A 15,159-nucleotide genomic window follows, 5' to 3' on the forward strand; every position below is an offset into this window, starting at 1 on the left:
TATCATAAAGGCAGAGTTTCTTAAGTGTTGAAAAATTGACTTAATTGTGTCGATACAACCAAATACTTATAATGTGCCAATTTTAAAGATAATGCTGAAATCATTTTCTGACACTACATACTCTTTAAACAGTATATACTCTTTATTCTACACATACTGTTAGGCACAAGTATTTTATGGTTCAGGACGCTTGCCAACCTGTAAAACACGATAACTTCCAAATAGCAGGTCTTTATTTTAAAGCCAATTTTTCAGTTTTAAATATTTTCAGTTCTTCATACTTGGATGGCCAGTGTGAGATTTAAATATGTCAAGCATGAAAAGTTGCCACTGCACTTATTTTGTAATGAGTAAGAATAGCCTGAACCAAAGTCAAAACAATGAAACAAAACAAAAGTCATCTCCTAGTCCAACACATGAGATTTTATTGTTTAGAGGGTCCACAGTTGTGCACATTTATATTTTTTGCATTAAATTATGATATTAGTAATATCTCATTAAGGCTAATTTAACATGAACCTTAATGGAAAACAATAGGTTTTTGATGGGTGCACGATAAATCATCAAAATGTGTCCACAAGAGCTCATGTTTGTCGAGTGTTATGTGTGTGTGTGTGTGCGTTTGTGAGGATAGCCGTGGTCCTATTTAAAGATTAAGTGGAAATCCCTCAGTATTTGCATAATGGATTACATTATGTTAATTTTTCCTCCACGCTCTCTTATGTCATAGCGTGTTTTGGCCGATCTTCGGGCAGTAACGTAAGACGTCCCTGTTGATGCTTACAGGAAGCACAGTATTAAAGTTTAAACAGCTGGAATGAGAGGGCAACGTTACGCTGCCCGCAGGCCTGTTACACCTGAACCGGCTGAACCACAGAAAAAGGGATGAGATTAAAAAAACGGGGTGCAAGATTTTATGGCAGTTAGGTTGATATGGTATAAAACTGTTCAAGTATACAGCATAATCACATGAATACAAGTCACAATATTTCATTTAATTGGTTGTGGCTCTCATGTGCAGTTGGTAATTAGTTTGAAATGCACCCGTCTAATCAAAGATCAGTAATCGAATACCTGTTCTGTAATTTTGTGAGGAGGAGGGTGAGGACGGGTCTCTGAGAGGATAGAGTTACTTCATCCTTGTATTACATACCTGCACACACACACACACACACACACACTCTTCCTTAAACACATGGCATGGCTGTTCAACACTCAGGTGAAGCGCTGAATGAACGTTTGCTGCCTGGGCTGCATGAATGTTTAAGCAGCGCAGTGCTTCCTGAGCCAGGCAGGTAGCTCATTACTGCCTCATTACCTACAACACAGGGACACCGACCCAGCAGGAAGTAGCAGGGCATCACTCCTCCTCCTCCTCCTCCTCCTCCTCAGCCTCTTCGTCCCTGGCCTGCTCTGAGCCAGAACTGGAATCAGGGGCCGATGTAAACCTGAGGAGCAGAGGAGATAGAGGTGAAATTTGAATGTCTCTCCACTATGGGAGAACTCATCAGCTACTAAAACTGCCATCGCAGGCCGTGTCCGTCTGACTTGCACTCTGAGGACCGAAGTTCAAAGTAATTGGGATTTATCAGGTTCATCAAAAAAGCGATCCAACCATGACGCACCAGACTTTGGAAGTTAAGGAGGTAATTACTTGAACATGGCTTTATTGTCTTCCCGGCAATTATTCGATGATACTTTGCAGCCTTTATGGGCAGAATTCCAATGATCGCAGCATCTTAGAGTAACAATTCTTTATCTGATCCACTTATGGGGTATCGGAGTGAGTTGCTGTCTGACTCAGCTGCTCATATGATACTTAATGACCAGAGTCAGATATGTTCACATTCTACACATTATGTAATACCTTTAGAGTTGCTCTCACAGATGTTTATTATGAGAGGAACTTCAGTTCTATCAGCTTTAAAGGAAGTTTTAGTCTCTTTTAGCTTTTTGTTTTGGTTTAAGAGCTTACAATTTTAATGTTTTAGTTCCCTATTGCTGCACTTGTCAACCTTATTTTTTATGCTTCGGTTGGAGTTTATTTTTCAGTGATAAAGCTCTACAGGAACCAAGTGTACATGACCAGCTGGGCACAAAATAGCAGCTAGGCAAAGTTAGCGGCTAGCTTGAGAGCATAGTTGAGTATTTAGCAGATAAATCTTTTCCTCTGGAGTTGGAAAGCTAAAAAAAAGACTACTAAAGACACTAAGAACTAAAAAGAGACTGAATTTTGTTAAGGAAAGAAAACAGACTCAAAATAGAGCTAATGTTGCTCTGTAAGCTCCTGGATGAGAACATAAGTAGCAGGTTTGCTAGTTAGCTAGCTAGCTAAAAGGATCACAACAATGACTTTCTAAAAGTGATTCACTTTTGAGTATTCGGCTTGTTTCATTGACCTTAATAGGACAAAAAAATTAACGGTGCTTTAAACAACAGCTAGCTACAATTTACTGAACATAAGTTACACATCTTTAGTCGTTTTCTAACCAATAAGCGGTGCAAACATTTAGCCACAGAACACTGCATGTTACTGTATGCTTGTGTGAAACATTAGCGACAGAGGAGGTACTGTACTTCACTGCTGTGATGGTCAGGTTTCCAGACACCTGCAGCCCCTAAATGTGTGTTGCCCTGGGCGATGTGTGGTGTCAGTCAATGGCCCACGAGGAGTGCTATCTCTTTCAGGAGCCTAACTGCCACTTTGTGGCGGCGTAACAGGATCCTGCACCACACTGGATAGACAGGGACAATGGCGCGCCCTCTCAGGTGATGGTCTGCGGGTCAGATAGACTTTCCTGTTATGTGACATCAAAATTAGATGTTTATGGTGGTTGTTCAAGTTGGGTTTTTTTAGTTTTACCTTGTACATGTGACGGTTTGTTTAGCTATTCCCACGTCTTTGCCTTGAAGTCTTCAATATCCTCAGCACTGTCCAGTTTGCCAAGAAAAGTCACCTCCTTTCTTGTTGCCCTTTCCTAAAGATTAATTGTCTTTCCTTTGAGAGCAAAGTGTTGTTTTACCATCAGCTACGCGTTCAGCAGAGCTTTTATTTCCCTTTGAATGACAGAAAATCTCTGCCCTGCACACGATGCCAGGCCACCTCACACAGGTGCCAACAACAGGGCAGAGTGTCTGAGATAAGCCGCGCTGCTTTACGGCACTTTTTATTTTACTTGATGCAAAAGCCTTGACAACAAAATCAACAGGCATGTGAGCTATTCCCAGACAAATCATAAAATTACTATCAAGCAATTTTAAAACCTCTATTAAGAAATCAGAAAAATCATTTGGTTTCTAGTTTAATTATGACCATTTCTATTTTTAGATTAACCCTCTTCTGAAGGTATTTAAGGGTATGTAAAAGGTATTTAGAAGCATGTTTTTAAATGGCTAATGACTGCAATTGTAATTTCTTTAAATTTAAAGAGACAGTGCCTAATAGAATGACAATAGTTCACTAAGTTATTTATAGAAGTAAGTAGAAAGTAGTGACGCAATTACACTGACACTTGAAGAGATGATGACTGTAAAGATAAAACATAATTGTACATGTTAATTATTAAAAGTTATATTGCATGAGATAGTGAAAGTTAAATTAATATTGCACATGCAAATAAATGAATAAGCGTAGTATTGAGCATGATAAAGCACTCTATAAATTGTATTTACAATTCAGAATCCTACCAATCACCTACAAGGCCCTTCACAATGTTGCCCCCTCCTACCTCAGTGATCTCCTTCTCCAATACACTCCCACCCGCAACCTAAGATCTCCTGGTGCCAACCTCCTCACCCCTCTCACCCGAACCAAACACCGGACCTGGGGGGACAGAGTCTTTTCCATTGCTGCCCCCGCCCTCTGGAACTCTCTCCCCCAACGATTCAGAACCTCTCCCTCACTTCCTTCCTTTAAAACTGCACTAAAAACCCATCTATTTAAATCTGCTTTTAACCAATGATCTGTTATTATTTCCTTTTAACTTTTTATTACCTTTATATACATATTTTATTTAACTGAAAGCCTTTTACTCTGATTGTTTTTTTTTTTTTTTCATTGTATATGTTCTTAATGTATTTGCTATTGTTGCTTCTGTTCTTTCTTTTATGTAAAGTGCCTTTGAGTACCTTGTTAAAGTGCTATATAAATATACACTACCAGTCAAAAGTTTAGACACATTTTCTCATACAAGTGAATGGAAAGTGTGTCCAAACTTTTGACTGGTAGTGTATATATCGGAAGAGATATTGCACATGAAAATAAACATAATACAGCCTGATATAGAAAAGTATTACTGCACATGTAGAGGGGAAAATGACATGGCCTCAAGTCATGAATGTTAGTGTTTATTTGAACATGTGATAGTTGGTCTTAAGATTTGCCTTCAGCATGCTTTTATTAATAAGATGAACAAGTTTAAAACCTTTAATACCATCCATTTACATTACACTATGTGACTTAGATTTAAAATCTTGATTAAAACTTTATGTGGGGAAAAAGAGTAAACACGTGCAAGCAAGTATTTTAGGAGTGGTCAGACAACACACACACACACACACACACACACACACACACACACACATGCACATGCACAAATACATATTTAGAAAAAGAGTTGCTTCCTTTGTTGCACCCTCACTACATTATTGATGGTTTCCTATTGAAGGAAGTAGAGACTGTAATCTATCAGTGTTTCCTGTCATACTGCCGTCCTTTCCCCTCCAATAAAACCACACGTTCAGTCCACACACACGCACACACACCAGGCACCTTCAGGGTAGGTAACTTTTTCCCTCTTCCAATTTTTCCTGCAAAACTTTATGGAACACTTTATTGCCCGCATGTGTTTTTTTAGGACATGATTCATTGTGGCATCTTGCAGTAAATGCCAGCTGGGTCAGTAGAGCAGCAGCTTGTTTTACTGGAGAGCGATCTGTGAGTGTCGGTTACTCCGACTTGGTGACAGGTCAGCTTGGCAGTGATGAGAGCCAAGCTACTGAAGCAGAATAGTGGGCGGCTCTTTCATAGCACCGTAATTAAAGTGCAATGCTTCTGCCGATTATTATACCTGGCACATCTTCTGTTGTGGCAGCAGAGCATATCCTGTGTTTAAACATATCATCATGGGTGATATCACTCCTTAATTAACATCTGGACTCTGCTTTTTTTCTGTATTAAATTGGAGTCTTTCCTGTTTGTTCTGCCTTTGCCATGAACAAGACTGATGGCTATTCGGAGAACAAAAAAGCAGATTAGATATCAGCGGCTGAATTTAGATTTATCGTGAGCATTGAGGATGTAGCCAAGGCCACAAATGGCTCTGACTGGACGTCACTGATATACAGGCAGACGGGCAGGAAGTGAGTCCTCTGCTGGGAAATATATATCCTAGCTTGTCAATGATTGTCAGCATGTGTGTATGTGTTTTTGAGTGGTGGCATCCTTAACGAAAACAGATAACTTTTGAGGCAAACAGGACACAAAGGAAAAGGAAGTATACGTAATGACAGGACTGAGAACAAGGCCCAAAAAAAGCAACAAATAAAGGTCTCATAAAGTGCGTATTTACATGCTTCTGTGATGTGTTTCTGCTTCCTCACAGAGCCTTGACGAGCGCTGCAACAAGATCCTGAGGAACATGGAGGCCTCGCTGACAGCCCGGGATCGTGTGGGCATCCAGGATTTTGTCCTGCTGGACGCCTACACGAGTGAGAGCGCCTTCCTGGACAACCTGAGGAAACGCTTCCATGAGAACCTCATTTACGTGAGTCTTCCTGTGTGATGTAGCGTTGGATAATCAAACTTCATGCCCTCGACCTTTGACCCCTAAAAGGTCCTAATGTTGCGATGCCTTCTGCTGAATCTGCCACCTTGTGTTGCTGAAACAGCAGCTTCTGTTCCTTTCATTTGCAGAGCGAGCAATCTAAAGGTCACAGATGTCATGACAAGCGATTAACTAAACTTATTGCTTTTGATAAGAGGGGCAAAATTACTTATCAGCAGAGTGATACATGGACACCACAGTGCTAAGCGCTTTCTGTTATAATGCCCTGTAATGCTTGAGGAAACAATCTCCTGTATTTAAAATGTGCAAGAGTAGCAGAAGATGACTTCCTGTCCTTGTCTTTCTCTGCAGACGTACATCGGGACTCTGTTGGTGTCGGTCAACCCGTATAAAGAGTTGGATATCTACAGCAAGAAGCAGATGGACACATACATGGGTGTCAACTTCTTTGAGCTGCCGCCTCATATGTAAGAAGTGTTTCCTTCTGTATTTATAGATACTTTGTAGTGGCTGCTGTTAGTACAATGAATGGAGCTTTTCTATGTTTATTATATCAGCTCTTTAGTGACATCATCACATTGGTCCAGACTGAAATATCACAACAACTATAAATTAATAGCTATTACATTTTTTAGAGATGTTCATGGAGTCCTACTTACTTCGTTGATCCCCTGACTTTTGGTCTAGTGCCACCATGAGGTTGACAACTGTAGTTTATTGTAAGTGAAATGTCTCAATCAGAACTGGATAGATTGTTATGAAATCTGGAGCACACATTTATGTCCCCAAATTGAATTTAAATAACTTTGGTTATAATCTGACTTGTTATCAAGTGCAATCATGCGTTTAAAATTTAAAGGGGAGGTATTATGCAAATTTCAAGTTTCACATTTCACTCTATAACTACCTGTGGAGTAGCTTAGCGTACATCCTAGTTAAAAAACCTCCTCGTTTTTCTCACACTGGTGCTCTGTGCAGGCCCTCATACAGCCTCTGCCTGAAACTACTCAGTCAGCTCTGTCCCTTTAAGAAACCCCGCCCCTTCAAGCTTTCTTTTGATTGGCCAGCTCTCCGCAGCCTGCCAAGGGGCAGAACTCAGCTACCCTGTGGCTGTGTTACAGAGTTGTCTGCAAGGAGTAAACTGCACTCTTCAATTTGAAATTAATGTCTGCTGCTCTTGTCCTTTGGAAAAGTGAACACTGATGTCTTTCCTTCACAGCAAAGAAACACTTTTTCCAACACATTCTGAACCAACTTTACGAGCAGAGCCGTTGAGCAGAGCGGTGGAGTGAATAAAATTTCTGAGGCTGACTGAGCTGCTGTGTGGGCGTGTCCTTAAACTGAGCCAATGGCAGGAAGTTCTGCTGTGTCTCGAGCAGATGCCCAAATATAGAGTTCCTCCACTTTGTGACATCACAAAGTGAAGCGTCTGGAGAAGTCTGTCTGACGGCAAGTGTTCACAGCAGCCTGCAGACTGAGACTTTTTTAGCAGGGGATTAAGAGATCATGAAGTATACATGCAGGGCATTACGGTGGCCTAGAGGTTAAAGCACTAACCATGAACTGCAACATTTGTATCTGACCAGGGACCTTTGTTGGGGGTCACAAACCATCTCTCTCCCATCACTTACCTTAGTCTTTCTACTGTCAGATAAGCTGCCTAATAAGGGCATAAAATAGTAGTGTCCTTACTGTCCTTGCAGTTATGCCCTGGCAGACAACGTCTTCCGCACCATGCAGTCTGAGTTCAACAACCACTTCATCCTGATCTCAGGGGAGAGCGGGGCCGGCAAGACCGAGGCCTCAAAGAAGATCTTGCAATTCTACGCCGTCAGCTGTCCAAGTACCAAACTCCTGAACAACGTCCGGGACAGACTGCTTCTCTCTAACCCAGTGCTGGAGGTCAGTGACATGGATGCTTCTGCTGTGTGAGACCATTTTAAGTAGAAAATATCTGTTATCCAAACATATTTATATCTTCCAGGCTTTCGGAAATGCCAAAACCCTGAAGAATGACAACTCAAGCCGCTTTGGGAAATACATGGACATCCAGTTTGGCCACCAAGTAGAGCTAAATTCTTTCATAACATAAGACTACAGTGGAAATTACAATGTAGCAAATATAGCACAAGAGGTTAAAGGTTAACTTTCTACCCTTAGGGTGGTGCAGTTGGCGGTCACATCCTGAGCTATCTGCTAGAGAAGTCCCGCGTGGTGCATCAGAACCACGGAGAGAGAAACTTCCACATCTTCTATCAGCTGGTGGAGGGAGGAGAGGAGGATCTGCTGCGCTGGCTCGGCCTGGAGAGGAACTGCAAGAACTACCGTTACCTGGTGCAGGTCAGAGAGAAAACTACACTGTGGTGCAACAAAAACCGCTAGACTCAGACTTTTCACTCATCTTTGACCTCTGCAGGGTGAGTGTGCCAAAGTGAGCTCCATCAATGATAAAAGTGAGTGGAAGACGGTGCGGAAAGCCCTCTCTGTCATTGAGTTCAGCGAGAGTGACATTGAGGTGAGAGTACAGTAAACCTTTTCACATCAAAACTAGTATGAATGATCAATTCTGCTGCTGATTCATGATGTGTTTCTCTCTGGGTGTAATGCAGAACCTGTTTGGAATAATCGCCAGCGTGCTCCATCTGGGGAACATCAAGTTTGAAGCAGATGCTCGAGGATACGCTTCTCTCAACAACAACCAGGAGATGCACTGGCTGTCAAAGGTGAGCCCCAAACAAACCCTTTATCTGTCTCTCTTTAACTTCCTAAAGGAGGCGAGGAAGAGATTTAAATGTTACATACTGTTTTGTTTGCCTCTGCTGTGCAGTTGTTGGGGATTCCCGCTCAGGTGCTACAACAGGGCTTAACTCACAGGAAAATCGAGGCCAAAAAGGAGGAGGTGACTTCACTTCTTTTGTGGAATTCAAAGCATAAAGCAGCTTTAAAATGTCTGTTAATTACTGTCATTATTCTTATGTCAAAGCTGTTCAGTCCCTTCTCTGTGGACCATGCAGTATATGCCAGAGATGCCCTTGCCAAAGCCATCTATGGGCGCACTTTCAACTGGCTGGTCAACAAGATCAACGAATCTTTAGCTAACAAGGTGAGGATGAAGCTACTATTACAAGCCTAGCCAAACTTGTGTCTTACTGTGGACAGGAATAATAAGATATTAGACGCCCTGAGGCAGCCATTGGGCTATGTGTGAGTCTGGAAACATCTGATACCTGCAACAAAAGACCCCAAATTTCATTTATCTGTAGGATTCCTCCAGGAAAACTGTGATAGGTCTGTTGGACATCTACGGCTTTGAGGTTTTCAATGTGAACAGGTAAGATGTTGCACACATGCAGATCTTTAACAGCAGATGCCTGAATTTATGAATCAGATACTGACTGCGTCTATGATTTATTTTAGCTTTGAACAGTTCTGCATCAACTACTGCAACGAGAAGCTGCAGCAGCTCTTCATCCAGCTGACCCTCAAGTCAGAGCAGGAGGAGTACGAGATGGAGGGGATTGAAGTAATAATGCTCCTTGTATTTTCTTGAAATTTTTGGCTCAAAGTGCTCGTTAAGTGCAAAAACAAGCTCACGTAAAATTACAACCCATAAAGCTTTACCTGCTTTTTATTCACAGTGGGAGCCAGTGCCATATTTCAACAACAAGATAATCTGTGATCTAGTGGAGGAGAAACACAGAGGAATCATCTCTTTGTTGGTAAAGACTTGATTGAGTTACAGTCCTGACAATATACTCTCAGACAAAACTAAAGCAGGACTAAATTATTCATCGTTTTCTTCTCATACAGGACGAGGAATGTTTACGTCCTGGAGAGGCCACAGATCTCACCCTCCTGGAGAAGATGGAGGAAACCATCGGCGGTCACCCTCATTTTGTAACGTGAGCCCTACATTTGTGCGATAAACACAATGCACTTTGTCCACACAGTCTGAGGGAACATGACCCAAAAACTAGACAAGCATATCTCATTATAAACATCATTTTGACCTAACACTCTCCTTCTTCAGACATAAACTTGCAGACCAAAAGACGAGGAAAACACTGGAAAGAGGAGACTTCCGCCTCTTGCACTACGCTGGAGAGGTGACATACTGTGTTGTTGGTAAGAGATGAAATACCTCTTTATGATAAAGAATGTCTTTCCCCGTTACAATACCATTAAATGAGCCAATGCTACAGTGGCCAAATGCTAAAATGTGGTGTAAAAATAGTTTAGTGAAGAGAAGAGAAGAGAAAGGAAGGAAACTGACTAAGAGAAGTAGCTCTTACTTCCTAACGTTGAATGCTAAGACTACCCTACCTATAATAAAAATATGTAAGTAAAAAAATTCTTACTAATAACACAAAATAGATGTTTACAAGTAAAGAAAATATAGACAATTTAAGAGCCAACATGCCTGAGTAAAAGGCAGCAGACCACAAATAAAGCCACCTGCATGCTGCAGTAGCCTAGCTTGAAATCACTAAGCTAGCATGCTACAACAAAGTATTGTACTTGATAAAAATACCCTTTCCAGCACAAGTTAAGTTACAAAACATCATCAGACATGGTCTGTGATTCTTGGAAAGTCGATGTGTACAACTTTAAAGTGTTTCTTTTACATTTTAACACGAAACTTGTGGACGCACTACTCCTAAGGGGGCTAACTCTGGCTAACTCGGGGCTACATGCTAGCAGGTCCAAAGGTCACATAATGAAAACAAAATTGACAAAATTAAAGCTCGCCATGAATATTTTTATGGATAAATATATTTAATGTTTTACATTGAAAATATAAAATGTGTACATAAATGAAATAGGGATTGTTTTTGTGAAATTTAGATGATTTGACAGATGTTACACAAATGTTAGCACTAAATGCTACTGGTCAGACCTGCCCAGTGTACACAATAAAACAAAAGTGTTTTTTACATAACTTTTGCCTTTGTATGAGGATAAATGTGTTGTTACCAAAAATATGCAATGTCCAGCTTAATTAAAAAGTTGTTTTGTTCTTTAAACTTTCAGGATTCTTGGACAAAAACAATGATCTGTTGTATCGAAATGGGAAAGAGGTAATTTATTTACCATAATATGGATCTAGGTGAAACCTGTAGTAGGTTGGTTGCTGAGTCAGTAAACGTGCATTCCAATGTTTATGATTTATTGTATTACACAAATACCACGCTACCTCGAATTTCCCTTTATGACTTTTAATATTCTCCGCTGCTGAGAAAACAACACCAAAACACAAATGGAAGTGGTCTTTATTTAAATTAAAGAAGCACAATATAATATTAAATGTATATACTGTATATCTTACATACCGTTGATAAGTTTCCTGTTTCTCCTTCAGGTCATGCGACAGTCCAAGAATGCTATCATCAAACACTGTTTTCCTTCTACTGAACCGGACAGCAAGAAGAGGCCTGAAACCGTGAGAACTGAATCTGATGACGAGGCTTAATTACACACTGATTTAAAATTTACAAAACTTCTATATACAAACCTACAACACTTGTGTACTTGCCATTTACCTGTGACTCCTCAGGTGGTGACTCAGTTTAAGAGCAGCCTTGTTGGTTTAACTGAGATCTTAATGTCCAAAGAGCCGTGGTACGTCCGCTGCATCAAACCCAATGAAGCCAAGCAGCCAGGTGAGGCCTCGTGTCACAAAAATCCTCCACTTCCCAAAAGACCTTAGAGCTCTAGCCAAGCTAATCATTTTTACTGCATGTTTAGCCATCCAGTTTTGACCCCTGAACCCCTGAATTAATCATTGGCCTCTCGTGCAGGACGCTTTGATGATGTGTTGGTGAGACATCAGGTGAAGTACCTTGGGCTGATGGAGCACCTCAGGGTGAGGCGTGCTGGGTTTGCTTATCGGCGTAAATATGACATCTTTCTCCAGAGGTAACTAAACACACTTTTACTTCTCTTGCTCCACATGCTCTTTGTCTTCCATTTGTCAAGGTTGTCGTTTTTGTCCACATACATTGCTATAGTTAATATGAGCTATAAATCTGTGTGTGGTCTTTGCCCAGGTATAAGCCTCTATGTCCAGACACCTGGCCCAACTGGAAAGGTACGGCAGCAGAAGGTGTGCGGCGCTTGATCAAACACCTCGGCTACAAATCGGATGAGTACAAGATGGGCAGGTAGGGAAATGTTAGAGGACGGGTGCCAGAGACTCCATTGAGAACTTCTCATTGTGCGTCTCTTTCCCTCTAGGACGAAAATTTTCATCAGACACCCAAGGACTCTGTTTGCAACCGAGGACGCCTTTCAGGTCTGCAAACACAAGCTAGGTGAGATGTTGAAGTATGTATTTAGCTGTAATGCTACATTAAGCATCATAACACCCCTGAGAATTAAACTGTCACTGTGATCGGTGCAGCAACCAGGATTCAGGCCAAGTACAAAGGCTACAGAGTGAAAGGAGACTTCATGAAACAAAGAGAGGCCGGTGAGTGGTCCAACACATTTTGACTAAATGTTGTTAAACTTCCCTCATCATAAGCATTTTAAGACACAATTTTCTGTAACACTTTCTTTTTTTAACAGCCACAAAGATTGAGAACTGCTGGAGAGGTCTGATGGCCAGAAAGGAGCGTGAAAAGAGGGCATGGGCTGTCAAGGTCATCAAGAAGTGAGCCGAAACTATGAAATCTATTTGATGATAAGAATGATAACCAGACAGCCTGTGACATCTTTCCCTGCCTATTGATTTGTTCCAGGTTCATTAAAGGCTTCATGACCAGAAATCAGCCGGCCTGCATTGACAACAGCGAGTACCTGGCGTACGTGAGGCAGAACTACCTGACACGGCTGCGGGAAAACCTTCCCAAAACAGTCCTGGAGAAAGAGTCTTGGCTCACCCCTCCGCCGATAATGCAGGAGGTGGATGATACGCTTTTGGCACTAATTGTTCTTAGTAATAAGTCTCGTTATGAGGTTAAACCTCTCATGTATTTTTTCTAGGCTTCCAAGCTGTTGAAGAAGCTCTACATTCGACACATGGTGAGGAAGTACGTGCGAGGGATCACTGCACAGAGGAAAGCACAGGTACAGTCCAAGAGTTTAGGTAACGCTTAAATAAGTAGCTCATAATTTCTGCTTTCATACTGTTTCCTTGTTTCCAGCTTCTGTTAAAAGAACAGACGAGCGCCATGTTCAAAGGAAAGAAAGAAAACTATCCGTTCAGTGTGTGCAGACCGTTTGTGGACACCAGGATAGGTACGACTACAAAGTTATTTCCTTTTCTTTGTGTGAACTTATAGCAAAACTGTCAATCAGATTTCATGTATGCATGTTCCAGTTTCTCTTACAGTATTTTTGTGAAATCCTCTCGCTTGGATTCTCAATAGTTTCCTTTTCCTATCAAGGCTCAGAAGACATAAGCATCAAAGTGCTTCAGATGATTCGACACGAGCACATCAAGGTGAGCTAACACTGGAATTTACTTTGCATCTCGTCCTTATTTATCCTCCCTGACCGCGTGACTGTGCGTCCCTCCCACAGTACAGCGTGCCGGTGGTGAAGTACGACAGGAACGGGTTCAGGCCTCGTCTCCGGCAGCTCATCTTCACGCAGGAGGCCGCCTACCTGGTCGAAGAGACCAAGATCAAACAGCGGATAGATTACAGCTCGCTGAAAGGTGACGAGTGAGATAATAGGACAAAATATCTGCAAGGTTAACTTCAAGCTCTCACGTTACATGTGTGATTTAAGGTTTAAAGCTGACTCTTTTTTTAAAGGTGTGTCGGTGAGCAACCTGAGTGACAACTTCCTGATCCTTCATGTCACATTTGATGACATTAAGCAAAAGGTATCAACAGACTCATTTAAATTGGATTTAAATATATTATTCAGACGCTGTTTAGAGACAGTCTAGAGTACAATGCCCAGTACAGATTGAGAGACTTTTCTCTTTAGGAGTTGCATTGATTTCCCTTTCATTGAAATGATGCGTTTGGGCATCTTAGAGTGCCAACAGTACAGTTTGTCTATCCAGAGTTTAATAATTAGAAATTACTATACCATATACTTTCTTATACTAACACTCATAATGGAAGAAATGACACCATACGTTCCTTTAGGGGGACCTGGTCCTGCAGTGTGAGTACCTGTTTGAGGCCCTGACTAAGCTGAGTGTTATTGCCAACAAGCAGAACTCCATCAAAGTGGTCCAGGGCAGGTACACTATCAGTATTTATGTCATGTTGTTAATTTAAAAGCTAAAAAACTGTAAAAAAAAAACGACGGTTGAAGCTAATCCGATGTGACGTGTGCGTGAATTGCAGTGTACGGTTTGACATCCAGCCCGGCAGAGAGGGGTTTGTGGACTTCAAGAGCGGCCAGGAGTCCATGGTGTACAGGGCCAAGAACGGCCATTTGATGGTGGTAAGATTGAAATTAAATAAAGGATCATATTAATACAATGTAATGTTTTTTTTTGTTGATTAAGCTCTTTGCTTTATCCTTTAGGAGTCTACAAGATCCAAGTCCAGGTGATGCTGCCGGTCGTTTGGAATGATGTTGCTGCAGATTTTAGTGACAGCCATGTTTGTTCTGATGTCCTGCTCCATGGTTGTTGCCAATTTGTTTTACATCAGCTGATTTTTATTATTATGCAGTTATGTACAAGCAATTATAACACAAGCACTGCCAATATCTCAACTGTAGATTGCAGACAACAAGCTCATAGTAGAGCCAAGCCAGAATATCAGTGTGTCTGCTTGTTCCTCATGTCTGGAGGTTAAATCATCTCAGTGAACAAACTGATTCCAGAAATCAACTATCCCTCATATTAATAGAAGCACTTGTAATCTTCTCTTTTTGTATTAAACTGATATGAAATCCTGTACAGATGGTAACCGTAGAAGAAACAATACAGATAGGCCTAAGTGTGCAGCCATGACAGCAACAATGTTTATAAAACCTCACACATGTTTACCATTACATTAAAATATGTTAAACCACAGTGTGTGTGTTAAGCATGTGTTTTTTCTGGTTGGAAAATAGTTCAGTATGGAAAATATTACACCAGCATGATTTAAATGGTTGTCTGATAATCACTGAAAGAGCGCACTAAAAGAGATCGCCAGAGGAAGCAGCTCCCCCTGCTGGTCTTCAGGTGGCTCTGCAGGTCAATTCCTCAAGGTTCGCTTGTGATTCAGATCATTTTTAGGTTACATAATATTAAAGCTAAAGTAATGAAACACTTTTTTGTTCAGTTAAAAAGAAGAGTGAAATACTGAGTTTGATCTCCATCTTTCCTCAACTGTAAGGTCGCCTCCTGAAGATGCTTTGATGGCAAGGAAACGAATGAGGACATGATGCATTCAAGTGAAACTTGTTTACTTTATTA

The 15,159-nt window shown here is 41.2% G+C and overlaps 1 protein-coding gene across 1 annotated transcript; it reads left to right on the plus strand.

Annotated features, from left to right (window-relative positions):
• The first annotated feature begins 5,600 nt into the window (after positions 1 to 5,600).
• On the plus strand, positions 5,601 to 14,303 carry myo1hb (myosin IHb). Its single transcript, XM_069672974.1, has 31 exons — positions 5,601 to 5,765; positions 6,138 to 6,253; positions 7,490 to 7,688; positions 7,771 to 7,851; positions 7,947 to 8,126; positions 8,203 to 8,301; positions 8,396 to 8,509; positions 8,614 to 8,685; positions 8,770 to 8,889; positions 9,050 to 9,117; positions 9,204 to 9,309; positions 9,425 to 9,505; positions 9,597 to 9,688; positions 9,817 to 9,911; positions 10,818 to 10,864; positions 11,146 to 11,226; positions 11,341 to 11,446; positions 11,585 to 11,702; positions 11,834 to 11,947; positions 12,021 to 12,097; positions 12,187 to 12,255; positions 12,354 to 12,438; positions 12,527 to 12,689; positions 12,771 to 12,867; positions 12,945 to 13,025; positions 13,175 to 13,230; positions 13,311 to 13,446; positions 13,547 to 13,617; positions 13,889 to 13,986; positions 14,093 to 14,192; positions 14,277 to 14,303. Exons 1-31 carry the CDS (start codon positions 5,640 to 5,642, stop codon positions 14,301 to 14,303), a joined length of 3,075 nt encoding a protein of 1,024 aa, XP_069529075.1. The 5' UTR covers positions 5,601 to 5,639.
• Positions 14,304 to 15,159: the final 856 nt, after the last annotated feature.

The sequence above is a fragment of the Semicossyphus pulcher genome, unplaced genomic scaffold, assembly GCF_022749685.1.
Source record: "Semicossyphus pulcher isolate SPU_LCO1_2020_fin unplaced genomic scaffold, fSemPul1.0.p SCAF_22, whole genome shotgun sequence".
Taxonomy (NCBI): domain Eukaryota; kingdom Metazoa; phylum Chordata; class Actinopteri; order Labriformes; family Labridae; genus Semicossyphus; species Semicossyphus pulcher.

What these genes read in the sequence shown, in the direction of transcription:
- myo1hb (XM_069672974.1), top strand. Translation starts at nt 5,640, where the DNA reads ATGGAGGCCTCGCTGACAGCCCGGGATCGTGTGGGCATCCAGGATTTT. An exon ending in CTCCGCCGATAATGCAGGAG is followed by an intron (nt 12,690 to 12,770) that starts GTGGATGATACG and finishes TATTTTTTCTAG; the next exon opens with GCTTCCAAGCTGTTGAAGAA. An exon ending in AGCACAGGTACAGTCCAAGA is followed by an intron (nt 12,868 to 12,944) that starts GTTTAGGTAACG and finishes TTCTGTTAAAAG; the next exon opens with AACAGACGAGCGCCATGTTC.